This window comes from Saccoglossus kowalevskii, chromosome 10 (assembly GCF_978046115.1).
Source record: "Saccoglossus kowalevskii chromosome 10, keSacKowa6.1, whole genome shotgun sequence".
Lineage (NCBI taxonomy): Eukaryota > Metazoa > Hemichordata > Enteropneusta > Harrimaniidae > Saccoglossus > Saccoglossus kowalevskii.
The window spans coordinates 14,687,269-14,714,502 of record NC_140650.1 but is presented as its reverse complement, the minus strand read 5'-3'; the positions used below and the strand labels follow the sequence as shown (position 1 = coordinate 14,714,502).

At 34.0% G+C, this 27,234-nt stretch overlaps 1 protein-coding gene across 1 annotated transcript in view; it reads left to right on the top strand.

Annotated features, from left to right (window-relative positions):
- The window catches only part of LOC100377176 (QRFP-like peptide receptor), a 40,025-nt gene extending 13,922 nt beyond the window's left edge, over nt 1–26,103 (top strand). The window contains exon 2 of the mRNA XM_078009409.2: nt 25,178–26,103. Within this exon, the coding sequence (XP_077865535.2) occupies nt 25,178–26,103 (926 nt within the window). The remainder of the gene's footprint in view (nt 1–25,177) is intronic.
- Nucleotides 26,104–27,234: the final 1,131 nt, after the last annotated feature.

Below are 27,234 nucleotides of genomic sequence, written 5' to 3'. Positions count from 1 at the left end.
TTTACTGACGCGTTAAAAACCTTTTCAGGCAGATAAGGAAGGAGTTGCGATAAATTCTATTACCATAAATTGAATTACATTAAAATACACGTTGTTCTGTCCGAGGTGTCTAAAATGTGTAGAAAATCCTCATATATATGGATATGTGTTTGCATTCGATCTGATTGCCATGGTAACAACAAATTTGGATTTATTTATTTATTTATTTATTTATTTATGACTTAATAATTAAAGCTTGATCACCTCTCAGTGTGTACTAGTTGGTGTGCGCAACAGTCAACGTCTCCATCTTTGTTTATATGAAATCCATATCTCGCGCATGCGCGGTGCGACGACTACCGCCCTTCAAATTTGTGGGCATACCGGCTTCGTGATATTTTTCTTACAACCGACATAATGCTATGTGAGCTATTCCAGCGCCACATTTTGTCACGCTGATGTGCAGCATGAAGAATGCATCTTTCAGCACATTGTATTTGATGCATCAATTTACCAACGCCAAATTACTGCCATGGGAGATTTCCAATTACGAGCCGAACAAAGGAGATTCTAATAGTCAAATCATTTTTTGCATGTTAAATATGACATTTATACAAAAGGTACTCATACATGTTTTGTAACATTGTTAGCTCTGTGGATTATATGGCAAAGGGGAGAAAAAGTTGCCTCACGTTTTTAAAAAACAAAAACATTTTCACTATTTTTTTCACAAAAACAACTGGACGCTTCCGCCATCTCGTGTTAATAAACCTGATGAAGTCCTGACACTGATTGAAAAGCAAACAAAATACTAGTATATCAATCTGTATAAATTATATATCCTGTAATTATTTTTAACTGATTTATAATTTGGCGAGCATTTCAAATCGTCAAAACAAATGTGAAGGTGGTCTTGTATAACTACAAAAAAGTCCACCATTTTCCTACAAGTTGAATTCACAAAAATTAACGAAAATCGTTGTACAGCATGAGTTTCCACGCGTTGTATAATTCGCGTTCGTCCCACATATCGAACACGACGCATCGAGACCGCCACCGTCTGGAAATATCGAGCTGCTTAAATGTCACTGGATGAGTCATGTTACAGCTTGAATACATATTTGCGTAGGTTATTATTGATTGGACAGGGATGTCTTAATCGCCAGATTTACGTAACTAATATCTTGCAGACCGGGCAGAGAAATGTATATTGATTTGAAATGCCCTTGTACAATATCAATGATGTCTTTAAATTACATGGAATATTACGAACATGTAAACAAGCCAAGGAGAATCAAAATTACGACCACGGTAAGGCGTCTAGCCACTGTAAGCACGTACACCTAACGACGCTATTGTAACCGTCCCAAAAATAAGGTCCCAAGTAGATTGAAATGAACGCGGTCTTACAGTAACTAGGTGGATATAACCAAGGCGGATTTGTGACGTCACAGACAATCGTAAAGCCGATTATTCATGACCCGTATGATCTACCTTTAACCAAACACAGGCCATATGGGTAATCGCTGGGTAGCTAACATTTTTCAAGACGTGTCTACACTTAGATGTATTTGGTACGCGCTGATGGTCACACCATTTTGGTATAGTGGTACCACGCTGCATTATAGTGTATGTATAGTAGGCATACATATTTTAAATAAAAACAATTTATTATTCTGATGAAATAGAAAAATACATAGAATAACCACATTTAGATCCCGACATGCTACAAATTAAAAAAAGACATACACTGACACTTAAAGAGAATAATGCGATCGGGGATGAAACACATGATTTTTTTTCACTGTGAGGACATTTAAAAAAAATGAATGCTTTAATTGTGCTTTGACCACCAAAAGCTCAAATTAACGCTCTAGATGCAAGGCACCAGGTTTTAAAAGTTTGAGTAATGTTTTGGTTTGTTTGTTTGTTCTGTTTGTTGTACGTTATGCAAATATGTATTGTACAAGTTCCAATGAGGGAGGCAGGTATATTTGTGGAATGCTACCTATAATATTTCATAAACATTTCAAAAGTACTGGGTAATAATATTTCTTTTTTCATTTTCAAATCGTAGGTTCTGTTGCATATATGAATAAAACAGTTGGCATATTAGTTCATATTACTGAATAAGCCTTATCTATATATATATAGATAATAATGTTATAACAATTCGGTCATCAGGACTCACCAATGCCCCTGACACAAACTCGTATTAGTTTACTGTTCTTGACTCAAAAACATGTAGTCTGTAACACACTATAACTTCAGAAAAAATACGAATAATAATAGTTCTACTTCTACTGGCATCATGTACCGTTTCCATGGCTATCGCATAAACGCCACTGGTCAATGCAAATGACAAAAGAAATGAAAATAACACAAGGACATAAACAATGACACTTCGAATATCACAGATGCAGCGTAGAACAATTGAAGCACGTCAAATGTAAATGTCGTGCATATCATATTTGAAAAAGCATAATAAATGGACAAGTTAATAGGATTTGTTAAGAGCTGACGTACGTCAAAATGTGAACAATAGCACGGTTGCAAATAACATGACATAAAAACATGTCATTTATGGCTGTCGCAGCACATTATAATAGTACTCATGACAAATCTGACATATAATGGCATTCTTCAAATAAAAATTTACTATAGAATACTTATTTTAAATAAGATATATATTACCAAGAATATGTTTGATGTTAATAGTCGATAATTCTGTTTGATTACGTCATAATCTGACAGACGCATTCAAAATTGGTCCACGAATCGTACTTTCATCTGTTCGCCATCAATCGATGAAACTATTTTAAAAGTCGTGCGAGTCATAGTGTGTTTGTGACTGTAAACGAAACATTTGTGGCCAGTAACTGTTTATAATTGCTGACCACAGCAGTAATGGAAATCATGACAAAATCATGATACCCCCCTCTAGCGCCAATTGCACCAATTGCACCAACAAAAGAGTGATCTGGAATATTATGAAGAGATGATTTTGCCAAGAAAGGACGGCAATTTTTAGCTGCTGATGAAGTTTATCAAAAATGGTTTAGTTGACCAAAATGTTTTTCTAAGGACTATTGCAGATATAAATGAATGTGAGAAAATAGGATTTCCATTGAAACTTCTGGGTATACCCTGGAACATCAAATGCGTTATGTAGTGCTAGTTGTTCCTTTTGTAATATTTTGCCAGTGTCTAGTTAAAGTTAAAGCGGAGGAGTCGTCACCTGCGCATGCATCAGATAGCCATAGAGTGTCGTTGTTTACAAACAAGCGTCTACACATGATCCTTTGCGTTTTTAGTGTGTGTTATTATCGTCGCTTGGGACTCAATTCCCGCGCGTGCGCAGGTGACGACCCTCCCGCTTTAACTGATGTGTTGTATGTCACTAGGTGAGCGTACCAACATAGTTGTACTTGTATTTGATTTTTTTGCTATGTTTGTTTGCGAGGTAGAATAGTTGTTTGTTGGAGTCCAAAAGCTGCATTGGTGTAAATAGTGGCTTCACCTGCATATTTACGTTGATTGGGTGGTTAGTGTTACCATCAACATTCTTTTCTGATTTGTAAATATTATTTCGTACAGTCTGGCTACTTTTTTGTTTCAATTTGTTTGGAGATGGAAGGTGGTGACTGACGTTTATATACTGGTGTAGTGTTTAAGTTCTTGTAATTTCATTTTTGCAAATCCAGAATCGGGTTTGCCTCCATTAAGATTAGTTTGTCTTCCATTTGTCTTTCTCTTTCCCTTTGTCCTCATGTTTGTCAGCTGTGCTTCATTGTCACTCGACGCCATCTTGGATGTTTCTATATTCCAGTTATTTGGTCGGAATCGTTTGATATCACATTTCTTTACATATTATAACGCCCCTCGACTCGATAGTCGTGGAAAACAAAACTGTGGCTAAAATATGATATACAACATACATTTTACCAACAATCACAAATATAGTCTCTATATTCCAATGAAGTTCCAATCAGTGTCAGGACTTCACCAGGTTTATTAACACGAGATGGCGGAAGCGTCCAGTTGTTTGTGTGAAAAAATAGTGAAAATGTTTTTTTTTTTTAAAAACGTAAGGCCACTTTTTCTCCCCTTTGCCATATAATCCACAGAGCTAACAATGTTACAAAACATGTCTGAATTCCTTTTGTATAAATGTCATATTTACACATGCAGCAACTTGCAGAAACTGATTTAATTATTAGAATTTTCCTTTGTCGGAAGGCGAGTCACGACGTTCCGTGTTATCGGCTCACAAAACATTCTGAACCCGAGTAATTGGAAATCTCTCATGGCAGCTGAACTTGATATTCGGGAGACTACAGAATCTGCGTCTCCTGATTCTTTCATTTGCGCCTTGAATTTCCCTTTAAATATTGTTTTTTAAAAGACTGTGTGACAGAAGCAATATCCCACTCTCTCTTGCCTAAAGTATATATTAAAATATTCTATGTACGTTCTAAATAAAATAAATTCATTTTATTTTTCATATTTAAATGTATCACATGTCACAGAATAAAGATACTACAGATAATCACATTTATAAAAAGTTTGAAGTCTGATGATTTTGAAAATATATACTACAACCATTTTGCCACAGTCGAATTTAGAGAATGAAGATTCTAATCCAGCTCTCTTAAGCCCAACAAATTTTTGATTTAGTCAAACGCTGTTGGCAGGTCTTTGATGAACTACTTATATTAGCTATTGTGGACTGAATGGGGTTCATTAAACACGGAAACAAGTTCATAGTTGCCGATGCGGTCTTGTTAAGTTATAATGTCGTCAATTACTGAGATGTTAAAAACATGGATGGAAAAACGCGAATTATCTTTTTTACTGAACAGAGATTACAGTGTACGAACAAGGCCGGAAATGATACAGAGTTTGTTATGTGCAATATGGAAGTAGCGCTGTTAGAATGTTATGAATGCAACAACTAATTCATCTGTAACTAAAGGTCACTTACTACGAGAGTAATATGCGTACGAATCAAGTTTAAACAACTTAAATCAGCTCCACATGCGTCACATGTGTGTTCGAAACATTGTATTTTTACAAGCGTTGTATAAGTCGCATGGGTACATGTCGAAAGAAAAAAAAGCCAATTGGCAGAAATTGAGAATAGTATTTATTAAATCAAATCACGAACAATCAATTGAAAATAAGCTACAATGCTTTCACGGTTTTTACAACATGTACCATATCGCTCTTGTGTGCACATTCACACTAATGTAAAAGTGTATGTTGGCATACACATATTGAAGCGATTTCGATCCAGCAAACACAATAGGAATATAGAAGAATGGGTGGTATTTTATACCTTATCTAGCAGATATTAAACTTTGAAGAAGTCACAGAATATCACACTAGAGCCATTTACGTGCCTCTTCCTTCCGACTTCTTTATGTATACCCTAACTTTTTAGATATTGTCATCATTTCAAAATACGCCCCAGTTACATTCCCAGTTTTCTTTTCAACCTTTAATATTGACAAGATAATTCACTCTAATAATGCGGATTATACCCACGGCAGTTTAGTAATGATATAGTTCTGCGATCATTCAGTAGTGATCGCAAATCATAATTTTAATAACGTCACGTATTTCGACAGACACGACATCTTGACACAAGGGCAAATTCTGAGTAGCTTTTATTTCATCATATATTCGTGTCGCCTAATTATTTAGTATCCGACATGATATAGCCTTTGCTCGCGTCAATCAAAGTGGTTGATATATTACATTTCATTTCTTGTCTCTCGTCGAGGAAATAAGATTTTGTCTAATCAATATACACATTGAAACCGTCTGTAACCCTTTTATCACAAATGTAATTGTAAATTCAATTCCTGGGATCGAACATACTTCCGTTCTCAAACGAGGACACCCGTGTTTCACCGCCTTGCTCAGACATATTTAAGGGGTGCAGAGACAGAATCTGCACCAAATCAATTTGGTGTTTTATTCGCTCAATCTTTAAACACGGTTTTCAGATTACAGTCAAGCTGCAACATTTAGAAGAAAATGTATACATTCACTCTAAACACGTTCAGATTAACAGTGATTCGGGACAACAATCGTACAATGTATGCGTGGGCGTGTTCGCGAATTTAACATGATTAACCTAAAAATATGTAAACCAATAAATGTGGAGATGGAGGTGAAAGATGATTAGAGATTAAAGGTCAATTTCACTTTTCGACTTGTTGAATTTCACAAAATTGGTAAATTTGATTAAGTGAATTCGGGATCTTGTTAATAATATTCGTGATTCGTATATTCAATAAAAAGTCTTCGCTTAGATTTGGTGATCACTTGACATGTCTATGCCGTGCAATGGCTTACTGCAACATAATACACGAGGCGCTTAGAAATGAAAATTTCCCAAAACAATTAACCTGACTTGGTGGCCAAGAAAAAGTCGTCCATCTGATCTGATGACTTATTGGTAGGACTGGTGACATCACAACGTTACATTTACAGCTCAAAACTACAAGAAGTTTGGATCATCCGTAATTTCGTTGAGAAAAATCCTGATTATAACATGAATAATTCCAAATCTTGGCAAAAAGTCTAAAAATGCCACAGAATTTTAAACAGAACAAGCAAGCAGAACATAACTTACTTGAACACCATATTATATTGAATCAACTAATATATATTTAAATGACAAGTAAACAAACTAAATTTATTGATAGGAAAGTTTACATGTTAATGGTGAAACATACCATATTTACACCACGCGCTTCAAATTACAGTTCGTATTTTTTTATATTCAAATACTTGATTTTCGTGTACACATTCGATGTATTACAAGTATATATGTATTTTAGAAAATACGTTATTATACAATCAATATCTAAACTGGCCGCGAATATATCACAATACATTGTCACATCGGTAGAAGAGATACGTGCTTCAATGAATGTAGCCATAGAGTGTTGAATTGTGTTTTTTTTTTTATAATAAAAGCACTCCCTAATCTATATGTAGAACACGCCATACATCAAACACGCATCAAATACGCGTTTGGTTTGATCATGTCTAATGGTGTGCGTGCGTGTGTGTTTGTCGTGGATTTTGAATTTATATTTAGAGCGAGTATGTGGTTATTTCTAAGTACATGTATAAGTAATTCAAAGACGGTTGACATAAATTCTGATGGAAATATTTGACCAACAAATAAAATGTGTATACATGCTTTCCTTGGCAGAAACAACATATTTCGATGAAAAGACTGAATGTCTGTCTCACTACCACCCCAGCGGTAAATGAAATCTTAACATTACTACTCCGCAATATACATTTGGTATTACCGTAACGACACATGTACTAAAATAACGTTACTCGACATTAAGATTCCAGTGGGCGAAGAGGATTTAATTGAAGGTCAAAAACGACAAATCATGGAATGTGGTGGCCGATATAAGAACATCTTCTAACAAAATTAGCATATACTTGGCGGGAAATAGTTACCAAGCGATACAGGGGTTGCAGTGAATTATGGCGTGGTGGGCCATGCATTACAAGTTCTAAGTCGTGTATTACCATTCCAGGTCGTGCTACATACAACTTATATATAGATAGGTGGAGGTATTTTTAATTTGTACCATGTTTCAATGTTCTGATTAGTTGACTATATATCTACTGTTGTGCAATCTCGATTTCCACGCGCGTTCGATACAGGGTATTTGAACGTGATATGCCACTATGAATGTGACACTTCAACAGTTTTAAATGGAAATTACGATCATTTTTTCCCCTTTCGCAATCAACAATATATGTTCAACCACTGTCTGAATAATACTTCGTAACAAAATTTATTTTATATTCACACCAATGATAATTTTTATCGGTCCTATATCGATTAATAACATCTCCAAATAACTATGTAATACATGCTACTATTTTGGTACCAATCTATAATCGAATATTAACATCTCCCTGGAGCTAAATAATACAGGCTACCATTTTGGTATCATTCCTATATTGCTTTTTACCAGTTTATTCAAACTAAATAGAGCATGATAATATTTTGGTGACAATACTAATTAATTATTTGCACTCCTGGCAATATCAACAATATTGTTTTTAGAAATGTGATTTATAAATACTAGTATTCTATAATTAACATGTTAATTGGGATAGTAGAATTGCATTCAATAATTATAACAATCTACAGACATTAGTTTGTGTTTAATTGTACAGTAGAAGTATTATTTAAAACCTTGACTTAAAGTATGTTATCAAATATGTAACAATACTCGTTAGAAAAAGCATCGAATATGGCGCACATAATCTGTTTATTTTATTATTGTACCATAATTCTCATGCCAAGCTTTAGGATTATACAACCCAGCCATGTCCAGCACGTTGCAAATAATTTGGTTTATCTATTGGCAGCCATAATTGTCGACTGTATTTAATGTCCACTTGCTCATTAGCAGTATGCACTATTGGCACCCTCTAGACAGCTCGTTATTGACCAAATTCGATGTAGGCATAGGATCCAAATTATTTATTTATTTTAAATATTTATATTAAAAAGACCGAAACAGAGTATAAAAAAATTGACGGCAAGTAAACCAAAAAATTATACACAAATAAACAAACAAAAAAACAATAAAAATATAAATATGAAAAAAAGAAACATTGTAACCAATGTCTACATCAGATTTTGATCAGACTGGTTATGAACATGGTACCAAAATAGTAGCAAATACCAAAATAATGGCTCAACGATCGACGACGTACATGGCACTATTTTCCAAGACTGTTAGCCAATCAATGCACTGTATCTCAAGGAGTGTTGGAGTAGATGGCAGTCGACGTCCAGCTCGGATTAGCGTTTGTTCTAGATGTCAATCAGTCTATCATCGGCAATAATGCGTGCTAAGCCAAACCACTCCGGTTGGCAGAGCAATGGCGTCAAAGCATAATGGCGTCTTCCCATTATAAGGACTGAGAGTAAATGCAGTTATTTAGTTATTTACTAAAACTTTTTTTTAAGGTGGAAAAGGGTCTATAAAACACAGAGCTCGGAGACCCTTCTCCTGTGCTACTATTAGTTTCTAAATTGTGAATCCAGAAGGAAATTGGAAAAAAACCGACGATGATAACAGGCCATACAATGTTCGAGTGTTTGAAAGGCGATGTGAATCATAATTTCACATCCTTGTTCCAATTCTATAAATAAAATGATATCAAAAATCTCAATTTATATACTGATGAGTTAAAAATGTGCTCAATTATATTAATCACAATATTAGTCTCAAGACCGTTATTTTTTAGTGTATTTTTTATTATAAAGTACAATAAATTGTTTTGTATACTAAAAGGCTTGCATGTCTCTTTATCGAAAGCTGTCGGAGAAGTAGATAATATTTAGAAGAAAGTTACAAATCTTATATTTTATATTCATCATGTATAAAATTATGCTGGAGAATTGTTCACTCATTAATAAGAACTACATGAGAATTAATAACCGCGAAACAGTTGGAACAGCAAACGTGGAACTACATTTGTAGTATGTAAAATGCAGATAGTTAATAAACAACGAGAAAATAGATGGTTTAAAAGTCTCTTGGCGAATATATATAAAAGTGAATTTTCTAAATATATCCAAGTGATATCACATGGGTTAAACCACTTGACATTAAGATATAATACTCTGATTTTCATTGACGTCAGAAGACGCGATTGCCACTTTTTAGTCCCCGTTCGGACGTAGTCCGAAAAATATGTATGTGCATTTGTTTCATGATTTCATTAACGATAGCCAAATGGCGGCCGCTTTAAGGCCGAAAATGCATTGAAATCGCACATTTTCACCATTCCGGACCCGGATCTCAGTTATGCATGGACGCATTTTGTTCAAATTTGGTACATACATTAAACATAATAGGACCTTGATGCACGTCTTTTTTTTCGGATCAAGTTCGAAATGGCCGACTGGCGGCCATTTTGTTTTAAAGAATTCAGTTCTGGATCCGTATCCGAGACATGTCTGGATTGATCAAGTTCAAACTTCACACACACAAGGTACATCGTGTCACAAATATGTATGTGCATTTGTTTCATGATCTCATTAATGATAGCTAAATGGAGCGCTTTAAGGCCGAAAATGCATTGAAATCGCACATTTTCACCATTCCGGACCCGGATCTCAGTTATGCATGGACGGATTTTGTTCAAATTTGGTACATACATTAAACATAATAGGACCTTGATGCACGTCTATTTTTTCGGATCAAGTTCGAAATGGCCGACTGGCGGCCATTTTGTTAAAGAACTCAGTTCTGGATCCGTATCCAAAACATGTCTGGATTGATCAAGTTCAAACTTCACACACACATGGTACATCATGTCACAAATAGATATGTGCATTTGTTTCATGATCCGCTTAACAATAGCTGAATGATGGCCATTTTAAGACCGAAAATGCATCAAAATCACGTATTTTCACAATTCCGGAACCGGATCTCAGTCATGCATGGATGGATTTTGTTCAGATTTAGTACAATGTGTTGTACATATGCAGGTGCATTTCGGTCATAATCTGCTTTGAATGTATATGTCACTCAAATATGAACGGAACGGGGACGTGTCATTGACAATGACTTGTTTTTGTAACAATTCGAGCCGGAAGCGATGAATCATGCTATAATGATTATGGATGTAGAAAGATATTTATCAGATGTATATTTCCACAAGTAAAAAATTAAAGGGCACTGTTTCTGAAATAACTTTATATATTTGCATTTATTTACCAATAACTCGTTTTTTGCAAGTACGGCGTATTTGCTTTGCATTCATTTACCAATAACTCGTATCTTACAAGTACGGCGTATTTGCATTTATTTACCAATAACTCGTATCTTACAAGTACGGCGTATTTGCATTTATTTACCAATAACTCGTATCTTACAAGTACGGCGTATTTGCATTCATTCATTTACCAATAACTCGTATCTTACAAGTACATCGTATTTGCATTTATTTATCAATAACTCGTATCTTACAAGTACGCGGTATTTGCATTCATTTACCAATAACTCGTATCTTACAAGTACGGCGTATTTGCATTCATTTACTAATACCTCGTATCTTACAAGTACGGCGTATTTGCATTTATTTACCAATAACTCGTATCTTACAAGTACGGCGTATTTGCATTTATTTACCAATGACTCGTATCTTACAAGTACAGCGTATTTGCATTTATTTACCAATAACTCGTATCTTACAAGTACAGCGTATTTGCATTTATTTACCAATAACTCGTATTTTTCAAGTACGGCGAATTTGCATTTATTTACCAATAACTCGTATCTTACAAGTACGGCGTATTTGCATTTATTTACCAATAACTCGTATCTTACAAGTACGGCGTATTTGCATTTATTTACCAATAACTCGTATCTTACAAGTACGGCGTATTTGCATTTATTTACCAATAACTCGTATCTTACAAGTACGGCGTATTTGCATTTATTTACCAATAACTCGTATCTTACAAGTACATCGTATTTGCATTTATTTATCAATAACTCGTATCTTACAAGTACGCGGTATTTGCATTCATTTACCAATAACTCGTATCTTACAAGTACGGCGTATTTGCATTCATTTACCAATAACTCGTATCTTACAAGTACGGCGTATTTGCATTTATTTACCAATAACTCGTATCTTACAAGTACAGCGTATTTGCATTTATTTACCAATGACTCGTATCTTACAAGTACAGCGTATTTGCATTTATTTACCAATAACTCGTATCTTACAAGTACAGCGTATTTGCATTTATTTACCAATAACTCGTATTTTTCAAGTACGGCGAATTTGCATTTATTTACCAATAACTCGTATCTTACAAGTACGGCATATTTGCATTTATTTACCAATAACTCGTATATTACAAGTACGGCGTATTTGCATTTATTTACCCATAACTGGTATCTTACAAGTACAGCGTATTTGCATTTATTTACCAATAACTCGTATCTTACAAGTACGGCGTATTTGCATTTATTTACCAATAACTCGTATCTTACAAGTACGGCGTATTTGCATTTATTTACCAATAACTCGTATCTTACAAGTACGGCGTATTTGCATATATTTACCAATAACTCGTATCTTACAAGTACGGCGTATTTGCATTTATTTACCAATAACTCGTATCTTACAAGTACGGCGTATTTGCATTTATTTACCAATAACTCGTATCTTACAAGTACGGCGTATTTGCATTTATTTACCAATAACTCGTATCTTACAAGTACGGCGTATTTGTATTCATTTACTAATACCTCGTATCTTACAAGTACAGCATATTTGCATTTATTTACCAATAACTCGTATCTTACAAGTACGGCGTATTTGCATTCATTTACTAATAACTCGTATCTTACAAGTACGGCGTATTTGCATTTATTTACCAATAACTCGTATCATACAAGTACAGCGTATTTGCATTTATTTACCAATAACTCGTATTTTTCAAGTACGGCGAATTTGCATTTATTTACTAATACCTCGTATCTTACAAGTACGGCGTATTTGCATTTATTTACCAATAACTCGTATCTTACAAGTACGGCGTATTTGCATTTATTTACCAATAACTCGTATCTTACAAGTACGGCGTATTTGCATTTATTTACCAATAACTCGTATCTTACAAGTACGGCGTATTTGCATTTATTTACCAATAACTCGTATCTTACAAGTACGGCGTATTTGCATTTATTTACCAATAACTCGTATCTTACAAGTACGGCGTATTTGCATTCATTCATTTACCAATAACTCGTATCTTACAAGTACATCGTATTTGCATTTATTTATCAATAACTCGTATCTTACAAGTACGCGGTATTTGCATTCATTTACCAATAACTCGTATCTTACAAGTACGGCGTATTTGCATTCATTTACCAATAACTCGTATCTTACAAGTACGGCGTATTTGCATTCATTTACTAATACCTCGTATCTTACAAGTACGGCGTATTTGCATTTATTTACCAATAACTCGTATCTTACAAGTACGGCGTATTTGCATTTATTTACCAATGACTCGTATCTTACAAGTACAGCGTATTTGCATTTATTTACCAATAACTCGTATCTTACAAGTACAGCGTATTTGCATTTATTTACCAATAACTCGTATTTTTCAAGTACGGCGAATTTGCATTTATTTACCAATAACTCGTATCTTACAAGTACGGCGTATTTGCATTTATTTACCAATAACTCGTATATTACAAGTACGGCGTATTTGCATTTATTTACCCATAACTGGTATCTTACAAGTACAGCGTATTTGCATTTATTTACCAATAACTCGTATCTTACAAGTACGGCGTATTTGCATTTATTTACCAATAACTCGTATCTTACAAGTACGGCGTATTTGCATTTATTTACCAATAACTGGTATCTTACAAGTACAGCGTATTTGCATATATTTACCAATAACTCGTATCTTACAAGTACGGCGTATTTGCATTTATTTACCAATAACTCGTATCTTACAAGTACGGCGTATTTGCATTTATTTACCAATAACTCGTATCTTACAAGTACGGCGTATTTGTATTCATTTACTAATACCTCGTATCTTACAAGTACAGCATATTTGCATTTATTTACCAATAACTCGTATTTTTCAAGTACGGCGAATTTGCATTTATTTACTAATACCTCGTATCTTACAAGTACGGCGTATTTGCATTTATTTACCAATAACTCGTATCTTACAAGTACGGCGTATTTGCATTCATTTACTAATACCTCGTATCTTACAAGTACGGCGTATTTCTATTTATTTACGAATAACTCGTATCTTACAAGTACGGCGTATTTGTATTTATTTACCAATGACTCGTATCTTACAAGTACAGCGTATTTGCATTTATTTACCAATAACTCGTATCTTACAAGTACAGCGTATTTGCATTTATTTACCAATAACTCGTATTTATCAAGTACGGCGAATTTGCATTTATTTACCAATAACTCATATCTTACAAGTACGGCGTATTTGCATTTATTTACCAATAACTCGTATATTACAAGTACGGCGTATTTGCATTTATTTACCAATAACTGGTATCTTACAAGTACAGCGTATTTGCATTTATTTACCAATAATTCGTATCTTACAAGTACGGCGTATTTGCAATTATTTACCAATAACTCGTATCTTACAAGTACGGCGTATTTGCATGTATTTACCAATAACTCGTATCTTACAAGTACGGCGTATTTGCATTCATTTACTAATAACTCGTATCTTACAAGTACGGCGTATTTGCATTCATTTACTAATAACTCGTATCTTACAAGTACAGCGTATTTGCATTCATTTACCAATAACTCGTATCTTACAAGTACAGCGTATTTGCATTTATTTACCAATAACTCGTATCTTACAAGTACGGCGTATTTGCATTTATTTACCAATAACTCGTATCTTACAAGTACGGCGTATTTGCATTTATTTACCAATAACTCGTATCTTACAAGTACAGCATATTTGCATTTATTTACCAATAACTCATATCTTACAAGTACGGCGTATTTGCATTTATTTACCAATAACTCGTATATTACAAGTACGGCGTATTTGCATTTATTTACCAATAACTGGTATCTTACAAGTACAGCGTATTTGCATTTATTTACCAATAACTCGTATCTTACAAGTACGGCGTATTTGCATTCATTTACCAATAACTCGTATCTTACAAGTACGGCGTATTTGCATTTATTTACCAATAACTCGTATCTTACAAGTACAGCGTATTTGCATTTATTTACCAATAACTCGTATTTTTCAAGTACGGCGAATTTGCATTTATTTACTAATACCTCGTATCTTACAAGTACGGCGTATTTGCATTTATTTACCAATAACTCGTATCTTACAAGTACGGCGTATTTGCATTTATTTACCAATAACTCGTATCTTACAAGTACGGCGTATTTGCATTCATTTACTAATACCTCGTATCTTACAAGTACGGCGTATTTCTATTTATTTACGAATAACTCGTATCTTACAAGTACGGCGTATTTGTATTTATTTACCAATGACTCGTATCTTACAAGTACAGCGTATTTGCATTTATTTACCAATAACTCGTATCTTACAAGTACAGCGTATTTGCATTTATTTACCAATAACTCGTATTTCTCAAGTACGGCGAATTTGCATTTATTTACCAATAACTCATATCTTACAAGTACGGCGTATTTGCATTTATTTACCAATAACTCGTATATTACAAGTACGGCGTATTTGCATTTATTTACCAATAACTGGTATCTTACAAGTACAGCGTATTTGCATTTATTTACCAATAATTCGTATCTTACAAGTACGGCGTATTTGCAATTATTTACCAATAACTCGTATCTTACAAGTACGGCGTATTTGCATGTATTTACCAATAACTCGTATCTTACAAGTACGGCGTATTTGCATTCATTTACTAATAACTCGTATCTTACAAGTACGGCGTATTTGCATTCATTTACTAATAACTCGTATCTTACAAGTACAGCGTATTTGCATTCATTTACCAATAACTCGTATCTTACAAGTACAGCGTATTTGCATTTATTTACCAATAACTCGTATCTTACAAGTACGGCGTATTTGCATTTATTTACCAATAACTCGTATCTTACAAGTACGGCGTATTTGCATTTATTTACCAATAACTCGTATCTTACAAGTACAGCATATTTGCATTTATTTACCAATAACTCATATCTTACAAGTACGGCGTATTTGCATTTATTTACCAATAACTCGTATATTACAAGTACGGCGTATTTGCATTTATTTACCAATAACTGGTATCTTACAAGTACAGCGTATTTGCATTTATTTACCAATAATTCGTATCTTACAAGTACGGCGTATTTGCAATTATTTACCAATAACTCGTATCTTACAAGTACGGCGTATTTGCATGTATTTACCAATAACTCGTATCTTACAAGTACGGCGTATTTGCATTCATTTACTAATAACTCGTATCTTACAAGTACGGCGTATTTGCATTCATTTACCAATAACTCGTATCTTACAAGTACAGCGTATTTGCATTTATTTACCAATAACTCGTATCTTAGAAGTACAGCGTATTTGCATTTATTTACCAATAACTCGTATCTTACAAGTACGTCGTATTTGCATTCATTTACTAATAACTCGTATCTTACAAGTACGGCGTATTTGCATTCATTTACCAATAACTCGTATCTTACAAGTACAGCGTATTTGCATTTATTTACTAATACCTCGTATCTTACAAGTACGGCGTATTTGCATTCATTTACTAATACCTCGTATCTTACAAGTACGGCGTATTTGCATTCATTTACTAATAACTCGTATCTTACAAGTACAGTGTATTTGCATTTATTTACCAATAACTCGTATCTTACAAGTACAGCGTATTTGCATTCATTTACCAATAACTCGTATCTTACAAGTACAGCGTATTTGCATTCATTTACCAATAACTCGTATCTTACAAGTACAGCGTATTTGCATTCATTTACCAATAACTTGTATCTTACAAGTACGGCGTATTTGCATTCATTTACTAATACCTCGTATCTTACAAGTACAGCGTATTTGCATTTATTTACCAATAACTCGTATCTTACAAGTACAGCGTATTTGCATTCATTTACCAATAACTCGTATCTTAAAAGTACAGCGTATTTGCATTCATTTACTAATAACTCGTATCTTACAAGTACGGCGTATTTGCATTCATTTACCAATAACTCGTATCTTACAAGTACGGCGTATTTTCATTTATTTACCAATAACTCGTATCTTACAAGTACGTCGTATTTGCATTCATTTACCAACAACTCGTATCTTACAAGTATAGCGTATTTGCATTCATTTACTAATAACTCGTATCTTAAAAGTACAGCGTATTTGCATTCATTTACTAATAACTCGTATCTTAAAAGTACAGCGTATTTGCATTCATTTACTAATAACTTGTATCTTACAAGTACGGCGTATTTGCATTTATTTACTAATAACTCGTATCTTACAAGTACGGCGTATTTGCATTCATTTACCAATAACTAGTATCTTACAAGTACAGCGTATTTGCATTTATTTACCAATAACTCGTATTTTTCAAGTACGGCGAATTTGCATTTATTTACTAATACCTCGTATCTTACAAGTACGGCGTATTTGCATTTATTTACCAATAACTCGTATCTTACAAGTACGGCGTATTTGCATTTATTTACCAATAACTCGTATCTTACAAGTACGGCGTATTTGCATTCATTTACTAATACCTCGTATCTTACAAGTACGGCGTATTTCTATTTATTTACGAATAACTCGTATCTTACAAGTACGGCGTATTTGCATTTATTTACCAATGACTCGTATCTTACAAGTACAGCGTATTTGCATTTATTTACCAATAACTCGTATCTTACAAGTACAGCGTATTTGCATTTATTTACCAATAACTCGTATTTCTCAAGTACGGCGAATTTGCATTTATTTACCAATAACTCATATCTTACAAGTACGGCGTATTTGCATTTATTTACCAATAACTCGTATATTACAAGTACGGCGTATTTGCATTTATTTACCAATAACTGGTATCTTACAAGTACAGCGTATTTGCATTTATTTACCAATAACTCGTATCTTACAAGTACGGCGTATTTGCATTCATTTACCAATAACTCGTATCTTACAAGTACGGCGTATTTGCATTTATTTACCAATAACTCGTATCTTACAAGTACAGCGTATTTGCATTTATTTACCAATAACTCGTATTTTTCAAGTACGGCGAATTTGCATTTATTTACTAATACCTCGTATCTTACAAGTACGGCGTATTTGCATTTATTTACCAATAACTCGTATCTTACAAGTACGGCGTATTTGCATTTATTTACCAATAACTCGTATCTTACAAGTACGGCGTATTTGCATTCATTTACTAATACCTCGTATCTTACAAGTACGGCGTATTTCTATTTATTTACGAATAACTCGTATCTTACAAGTACGGCGTATTTGTATTTATTTACCAATGACTCGTATCTTACAAGTACAGCGTATTTGCATTTATTTACCAATAACTCGTATCTTACAAGTACAGCGTATTTGCATTTATTTACCAATAACTCGTATTTCTCAAGTACGGCGAATTTGCATTTATTTACCAATAACTCATATCTTACAAGTACGGCGTATTTGCATTTATTTACCAATAACTCGTATATTACAAGTACGGCGTATTTGCATTTATTTACCAATAACTGGTATCTTACAAGTACAGCGTATTTGCATTTATTTACCAATAATTCGTATCTTACAAGTACGGCGTATTTGCAATTATTTACCAATAACTCGTATCTTACAAGTACGGCGTATTTGCATGTATTTACCAATAACTCGTATCTTACAAGTACGGCGTATTTGCATTCATTTACTAATAACTCGTATCTTACAAGTACGGCGTATTTGCATTCATTTACTAATAACTCGTATCTTACAAGTACAGCGTATTTGCATTCATTTACCAATAACTCGTATCTTACAAGTACAGCGTATTTGCATTTATTTACCAATAACTCGTATCTTACAAGTACGGCGTATTTGCATTTATTTACCAATAACTCGTATCTTACAAGTACGGCGTATTTGCATTTATTTACCAATAACTCGTATCTTACAAGTACAGCATATTTGCATTTATTTACCAATAACTCATATCTTACAAGTACGGCGTATTTGCATTTATTTACCAATAACTCGTATATTACAAGTACGGCGTATTTGCATTTATTTACCAATAACTGGTATCTTACAAGTACAGCGTATTTGCATTTATTTACCAATAATTCGTATCTTACAAGTACGGCGTATTTGCAATTATTTACCAATAACTCGTATCTTACAAGTACGGCGTATTTGCATGTATTTACCAATAACTCGTATCTTACAAGTACGGCGTATTTGCATTCATTTACTAATAACTCGTATCTTACAAGTACGGCGTATTTGCATTCATTTACCAATACATTGTTGTGTAACTCGTATCTTACAAGTACAGCGTATTTGCATTTATTTACCAATAACTCGTATCTTAGAAGTACAGCGTATTTGCATTTATTTACCAATAACTCGTATCTTACAAGTACGTCGTATTTGCATTCATTTACTAATAACTCGTATCTTACAAGTACGGCGTATTTGCATTCATTTACCAATAACTCGTATCTTACAAGTACAGCGTATTTGCATTTATTTACTAATACCTCGTATCTTACAAGTACGGCGTATTTGCATTCATTTACTAATACCTCGTATCTTACAAGTACGGCGTATTTGCATTCATTTACTAATAACTCGTATCTTACAAGTACAGTGTATTTGCATTTATTTACCAATAACTCGTATCTTACAAGTACAGCGTATTTGCATTCATTTACCAATAACTCGTATCTTACAAGTACAGCGTATTTGCATTCATTTACCAATAACTCGTATCTTACAAGTACAGCGTATTTGCATTCATTTACCAATAACTTGTATCTTACAAGTACGGCGTATTTGCATTCATTTACTAATACCTCGTATCTTACAAGTACAGCGTATTTGCATTTATTTACCAATAACTCGTATCTTACAAGTACAGCGTATTTGCATTCATTTACCAATAACTCGTATCTTAAAAGTACAGCGTATTTGCATTCATTTACTAATAACTCGTATCTTACAAGTACGGCGTATTTGCATTCATTTACCAATAACTCGTATCTTACAAGTACGGCGTATTTTCATTTATTTACCAATAACTCGTATCTTACAAGTACGTCGTATTTGCATTCATTTACCAACAACTCGTATCTTACAAGTATAGCGTATTTGCATTCATTTACTAATAACTCGTATCTTAAAGGTACAGCGTATTTGCATTCATTTACTAATAACTCGTATCTTAAAAGTACAGCGTATTTGCATTCATTTACTAATAACTTGTATCTTACAAGTACGGCGTATTTGCATTTATTTACTAATAACTCGTATCTTACAAGTACGGCGTATTTGCATTCATTTACCAATAACTAGTATCTTACAAGTACAGCGTATTTGCATTTATTTACCAATAACTCGTATTTTTCAAGTACGGCGAATTTGCATTTATTTACTAATACCTCGTATCTTACAAGTACGGCGTATTTGCATTTATTTACCAATAACTCGTATCTTACAAGTACGGCGTATTTGCATTTATTTACCAATAACTCGTATCTTACAAGTACGGCGTATTTGCATTCATTTACTAATACCTCGTATCTTACAAGTACGGCGTATTTCTATTTATTTACGAATAACTCGTATCTTACAAGTACGGCGTATTTGCATTTATTTACCAATGACTCGTATCTTACAAGTACAGCGTATTTGCATTTATTTACCAATAACTCGTATCTTACAAGTACAGCGTATTTGAATTTATTTACCAATAACTCGTATTTCTCAAGTACGGCGAATTTGCATTTATTTACCAATAACTCATATCTTACAAGTACGGCGTATTTGCATTTATTTACCAATAACTCGTATATTACAAGTACGGCGTATTTGCATTTATTTACCAATAACTGGTATCTTACAAGTACAGCGTATTTGCATTTATTTACCAATAATTCGTATCTTACAAGTACGGCGTATTTGCAATTATTTACCAATAACTCGTATCTTACAAGTACGGCGTATTTGCATGTATTTACCAATAACTTGTATCTTACAAGTACGGCGTATTTGCATTCATTTACTAATAACTCGTATCTTACAAGTACGGCGTATTTGCATTCATTTACTAATAACTCGTATCTTACAAGTACAGCGTATTTGCATTCATTTACCAATAACTCGTATCTTACAAGTACAGCGTATTTGCATTTATTTACCAATAACTCGTATCTTACAAGTACGGCGTATTTGCATTTATTTACCAATAACTCGTATCTTACAAGTACGGCGTATTTGCATTTATTTACCAATAACTCGTATCTTACAAGTACAGCATATTTGCATTTATTTACCAATAACTCATATCTTACAAGTACGGCGTATTTGCATTTATTTACCAATAACTCGTATATTACAAGTACGGCGTATTTGCATTTATTTACCAATAACTGGTATCTTACAAGTACAGCGTATTTGCATTTATTTACCAATAATTCGTATCTTACAAGTACGGCGTATTTGCAATTATTTACCAATAACTCGTATCTTACAAGTACGGCGTATTTGCATGTATTTACCAATAACTCGTATCTTACAAGTACGGCGTATTTGCATTCATTTACTAATAACTCGTATCTTACAAGTACGGCGTATTTGCATTCATTTACCAATAACTCGTATCTTACAAGTACAGCGTATTTGCATTTATTTACCAATAACTCGTATCTTAGAAGTACAGCGTATTTGCATTTATTTACCAATAACTCGTATCTTACAAGTACGTCGTATTTGCATTCATTTACTAATAACTCGTATCTTACAAGTACGGCGTATTTGCATTCATTTACCAATAACTCGTATCTTACAAGTACAGCGTATTTGCATTTATTTACTAATACCTCGTATCTTACAAGTACGGCGTATTTGCATTCATTTACTAATACCTCGTATCTTACAAGTACGGCGTATTTGCATTCATTTACTAATAACTCGTATCTTACAAGTACAGTGTATTTGCATTTATTTACCAATAACTCGTATCTTACAAGTACAGCGTATTTGCATTCATTTACCAATAACTCGTATCTTACAAGTACAGCGTATTTGCATTCATTTACCAATAACTCGTATCTTACAAGTACAGCGTATTTGCATTCATTTACCAATAACTTGTATCTTACAAGTACGGCGTATTTGCATTCATTTACTAATACCTCGTATCTTACAAGTACAGCGTATTTGCATTTATTTACCAATAACTGGTATCTTACAAGTACAGCGTATTTGCATTTATTTACCAATAATTCGTATCTTACAAGTACGGCGTATTTGCAATTATTTACCAATAACTCGTATCTTACAAGTACGGCGTATTTGCATGTATTTACCAATAACTTGTATCTTACAAGTACGGCGTATTTGCATTCATTTACTAATAACTCGTATCTTACAAGTACGGCGTATTTGCATTCATTTACTAATAACTCGTATCTTACAAGTACAGCGTATTTGCATTCATTTACCAATAACTCGTATCTTACAAGTACAGCGTATTTGCATTTATTTACCAATAACTCGTATCTTACAAGTACGGCGTATTTGCATTTATTTACCAATAACTCGTATCTTACAAGTACGGCGTATTTGCATTTATTTACCAATAACTCGTATCTTACAAGTACAGCATATTTGCATTTATTTACCAATAACTCATATCTTACAAGTACGGCGTATTTGCATTTATTTACCAATAACTCGTATATTACAAGTACGGCGTATTTGCATTTATTTACCAATAACTGGTATCTTACAAGTACAGCGTATTTGCATTTATTTACCAATAATTCGTATCTTACAAGTACGGCGTATTTGCAATTATTTACCAATAACTCGTATCTTACAAGTACGGCGTATTTGCATGTATTTACCAATAACTCGTATCTTACAAGTACGGCGTATTTGCATTCATTTACTAATAACTCGTATCTTACAAGTACGGCGTATTTGCATTCATTTACCAATAACTCGTATCTTACAAGTACAGCGTATTTGCATTTATTTACCAATAACTCGTATCTTAGAAGTACAGCGTATTTGCATTTATTTACCAATAACTCGTATCTTACAAGTACGTCGTATTTGCATTCATTTACTAATAACTCGTATCTTACAAGTACGGCGTATTTGCATTCATTTACCAATAACTCGTATCTTACAAGTACAGCGTATTTGCATTTATTTACTAATACCTCGTATCTTACAAGTACGGCGTATTTGCATTCATTTACTAATACCTCGTATCTTACAAGTACGGCGTATTTGCATTCATTTACTAATACCTCGTATCTTACAAGTACAGTGTATTTGCATTTATTTACCAATAACTCGTATCTTACAAGTACAGCGTATTTGCATTCATTTACCAATAACTCGTATCTTACAAGTACAGCGTATTTGCATTCATTTACCAATAACTCGTATCTTACAAGTACAGCGTATTTGCATTCATTTACCAATAACTTGTATCTTACAAGTACGGCGTATTTGCATTCATTTACTAATACCTCGTATCTTACAAGTACAGCGTATTTGCATTTATTTACCAATAACTCGTATCTTACAAGTACAGCGTATTTGCATTCATTTACCAATAACTCGTATCTTAAAAGTACAGCGTATTTGCATTCATTTACTAATAACTCGTATCTTACAAGTACGGCGTATTTGCATTCATTTACCAATAACTCGTATCTTACAAGTACGGCGTATTTGCATTTATTTACCAATAACTCGTATCTTACAAGTACGTCGTATTTGCATTCATTTACCAACAACTTGTATCTTACAAGTATAGCGTATTTGCATTCATTTACTAATAACTCGTATCTTAAAAGTACGGCGTATTTGCATTCATTTACTAATAACTCGTATCTTAAAAGTACAGCGTATTTGCATTCATTTACTAATAACTTGTATCTTACAAGTACGGCGTATTTGCATTTATTTACTAATAACTCGTATCTTACAAGTACGGCGTATTTGCATTCATTTACCAATAACTAGTATCTTACAAGTACGGCGTATTTGCATTCATTTACTAATAACTCGTATCTTACAAGTACGGCGTATTTGCATTTATTTACTAACAACTCGTATCTTACAAGTACGGCGTATTTGCATTTATTTACTAATAACTCGTATCTTACAAGTACGTCGTATTTGCATTCACTTACTAATAACTCGTATCTTACAAGTACGTCGTATTTGCATTCATTTACTAATAACTCGTATCTTACAAGTACGTCGTATTTGCATTCATTTACCAATAACTCGTATCTTACAAGTACAGCGTATTTGCATTCATTTACCAATAACTCGTATCTTACAAGTACAGGGTATTTGCATTCATTTACTAATAACTCGTATCTTACAAGTACGGCGAATTGTTATTCATTTACTAATACCTCGTATCTTACAAGTACAGTGTATTTGCATTCATTTATTAATATCTCGTATCTTACAAGTACAGGGTATTTGCATTCATTTACTAATAACTCGTATCTTACAAGTACGGCGTATTTGCATTCATTTACTAATACCTCGTATCTTACAAGTACTAACAGCGTATTTGCATTCATTTACCAATAACTCGTATCTTACAAGTACTAACAGCGTATTTTCATTCATTTACCAATAACTCGTATCTTACAAGTACTAACAGCGTATTTGCATTCATTTACCAATAACTCGTATCTTACAAGTACAGCGTAGACTGCGACTCTGCCTGTGTCTGATCTGTGTTTTATACAAAACCACGAGAGGTTTCAGGTTCGCCATTGCCTTATTGTTTATTTCACCATTTTGAGACCGCGCACTACGTATTATCACAGTCCCTCTGAAGGACTGTGGTTTTATATATCATTACGATAAGATGGCATTTGAATCTCTTTCAAAGGAATGTAAAATAAATACTAAATAGCACACTGTAATAAAGGGGACAAATTAAATTTAAATTAAAATAGTCAATATTTATTTATCTATCCTTTTTCTATTTAGCTGGATCTTACTACATCCAGTTTCTTTTGAAATCATATCTTGAGATTGACCTTTCTGTAATATAATGTATATATTTTGTTTGTTCATGTTTGTTATATACATAAAAGTAAATAAATATAAAAGGGGGGGGGGTGACGCCGTCGGCGACTTTTTAAACAAAGAATGGTAGTTTTAAAAGAATTGACGGCACATGTACTGAAACATATTCGGAGATATTTGTGACGCAGTATAACACGTGTCATTAACATTTAGATAATATGAGATGATACTTTTCACACTAAGTCTGACCAAACTAATATTACTTCACACTTGTTTATGTTCTTATTCTCGCAGGCAAATTGGTTCCTTTTCTTGAATACTCTGCCGCCCAGGCATCTGTGTTGACTCTGGTGTCTGTAGCTATTGAAAGATTTGTTGCTATATGCCACCCACTGAGGGCGCAATATATTATTACACCGTCGAAGGCAGTGCGGATATGTGTACTCATATGGTTAATCGCATGTGGATCAAGTATTCCATATCTGTTCATGGCGCAACACAGACATTATGACGTCACAGAAAATGGCGATGATTTATATGACTGTGGAACATACAACAATTCCATGCTAACGGAAATATACGTCATCTTCGCAGCTGTGATATTCTTCCTGCTTCCTTTGATCATGCTGGTCGGTCTTTACTCAAGAGTGTCAAGTACTCTAAACAAAAAGATCCCTTCTCAGAGTAACGGGAGGAGATCTGCAAGACGAGATACCCCAACACATGGGGACTATGTTGTCGTAATGCACATGTACACATTCATTGCAGAAGTCGGGGGCAGTTCATCGCCATATTGCTGCCCTCGTAAATCGCCTATTAAACAGAGAGGTCTAGATGCTATCCGTTCGCAAATGCGCATGCGTAAACGGGTTGTGTATATGCTGATCACTGTGGTGATACTATTTTTTGTATGCCTGCTCCCTCAACGTGTCGTCAGCCTATGGTTCAAATATGGATCAACGGACCAGCATATGGAGCTTGGCGTTGAGAGAGTTTACACACTCGTCATCGTCTGTCGCATTTTGACCTACGTGAACTCTTCAATTAATCCAATCATTTATAATATAATGTCGTCAAAATTTCGAGACGCTTTCTTACGCATTCTTGGAATCGGGCGTGTTCATGGTCAGGTGTCGGAAGGTTATCACTCTAACACGAGTAGACTTGGGCAGACCAGAAGTGATATTTCGAGGCAAGATAATAAAGGAACACGGCTCTGAGAACAATGCGTTTATTCACTCTCATTTGTAAACTTTGTTAGCATATGTCCTTCCCTATACAGAAGCTCCAAATCGATGTTCACAACGTACAAGGAGCAAGGGAATAGTAGCCGGAAAGAACAAGGTTGGAAAGAACGGTGTAAATTTATATTACCTGAAATTGTTTTGACATTCAATACATGGCACAGAAAACACATTCAAACAACATTTTGAGAAATATAAATCAATTAAATTATCAAACATTGCTTTACAGCCATGTATAAATAGATATACTGCCTGATACACAGGTCACGTGCCAAAGTCGTATTATCTTTGTTTAATGGCCACCTTTTAATTTGTATCAAATCTGGTCCAAACTTAGGGCGTGATAAATCAATATATATGGGTTGTGCAATTTAATTTTAATTTCAAGTACATTAAAATAATATGTACTGAATATGGTCTACAAAATGAAACAAATCTGGTTTTATATTTTAAATTCGAGTCATTGATAATACGTGGCACAAATATCGAAATACAATACATCTGTCCTATAAATCGCGCCCTCTGGTGACGAAACGCTGATATGCTGTAACTGGGTGACATGCAGGCCATTCAAATCGAAACAAAATCGTAGTCATCTTTACTTGTCTATCAATGATGCTGTGATTTTGATCATGAACCACATAAAAATCACCAAATCTTACCGAAATATTGTTCCAGACAATTCCATGGACAAAAGTGACCCTACACTAGGCCTCTCATATAAAATAAGACGTCGAAAATTGGAGTAGTCGCCATCTTTGAAATCGTTCACGTGACTGTAGGAATGATGGCACATGACGTACCATTGACACGCAGATCGCCGCAAACGCAGATCGCCGCAAACCAACCGATGAATAGCAACACCTGTGTTGACACAATGATGACGTACACTATTATGTAGACTTGATTCCGATGAAAATTTCTTGAAAAATAAATATAAATTGCGTAAACGAGGTGTGAACGATATTTCGCGGTTACAGGACTTTCGCGTTCACCCCTCGTTTACGCAATTTATATTTATTTTTCAAGAAATTTTCATCGGAATCGCAACAGACTGCAAGCAAGTTTGACTATTATAGAAAGTGACACATGATCAGTGCGATTCAT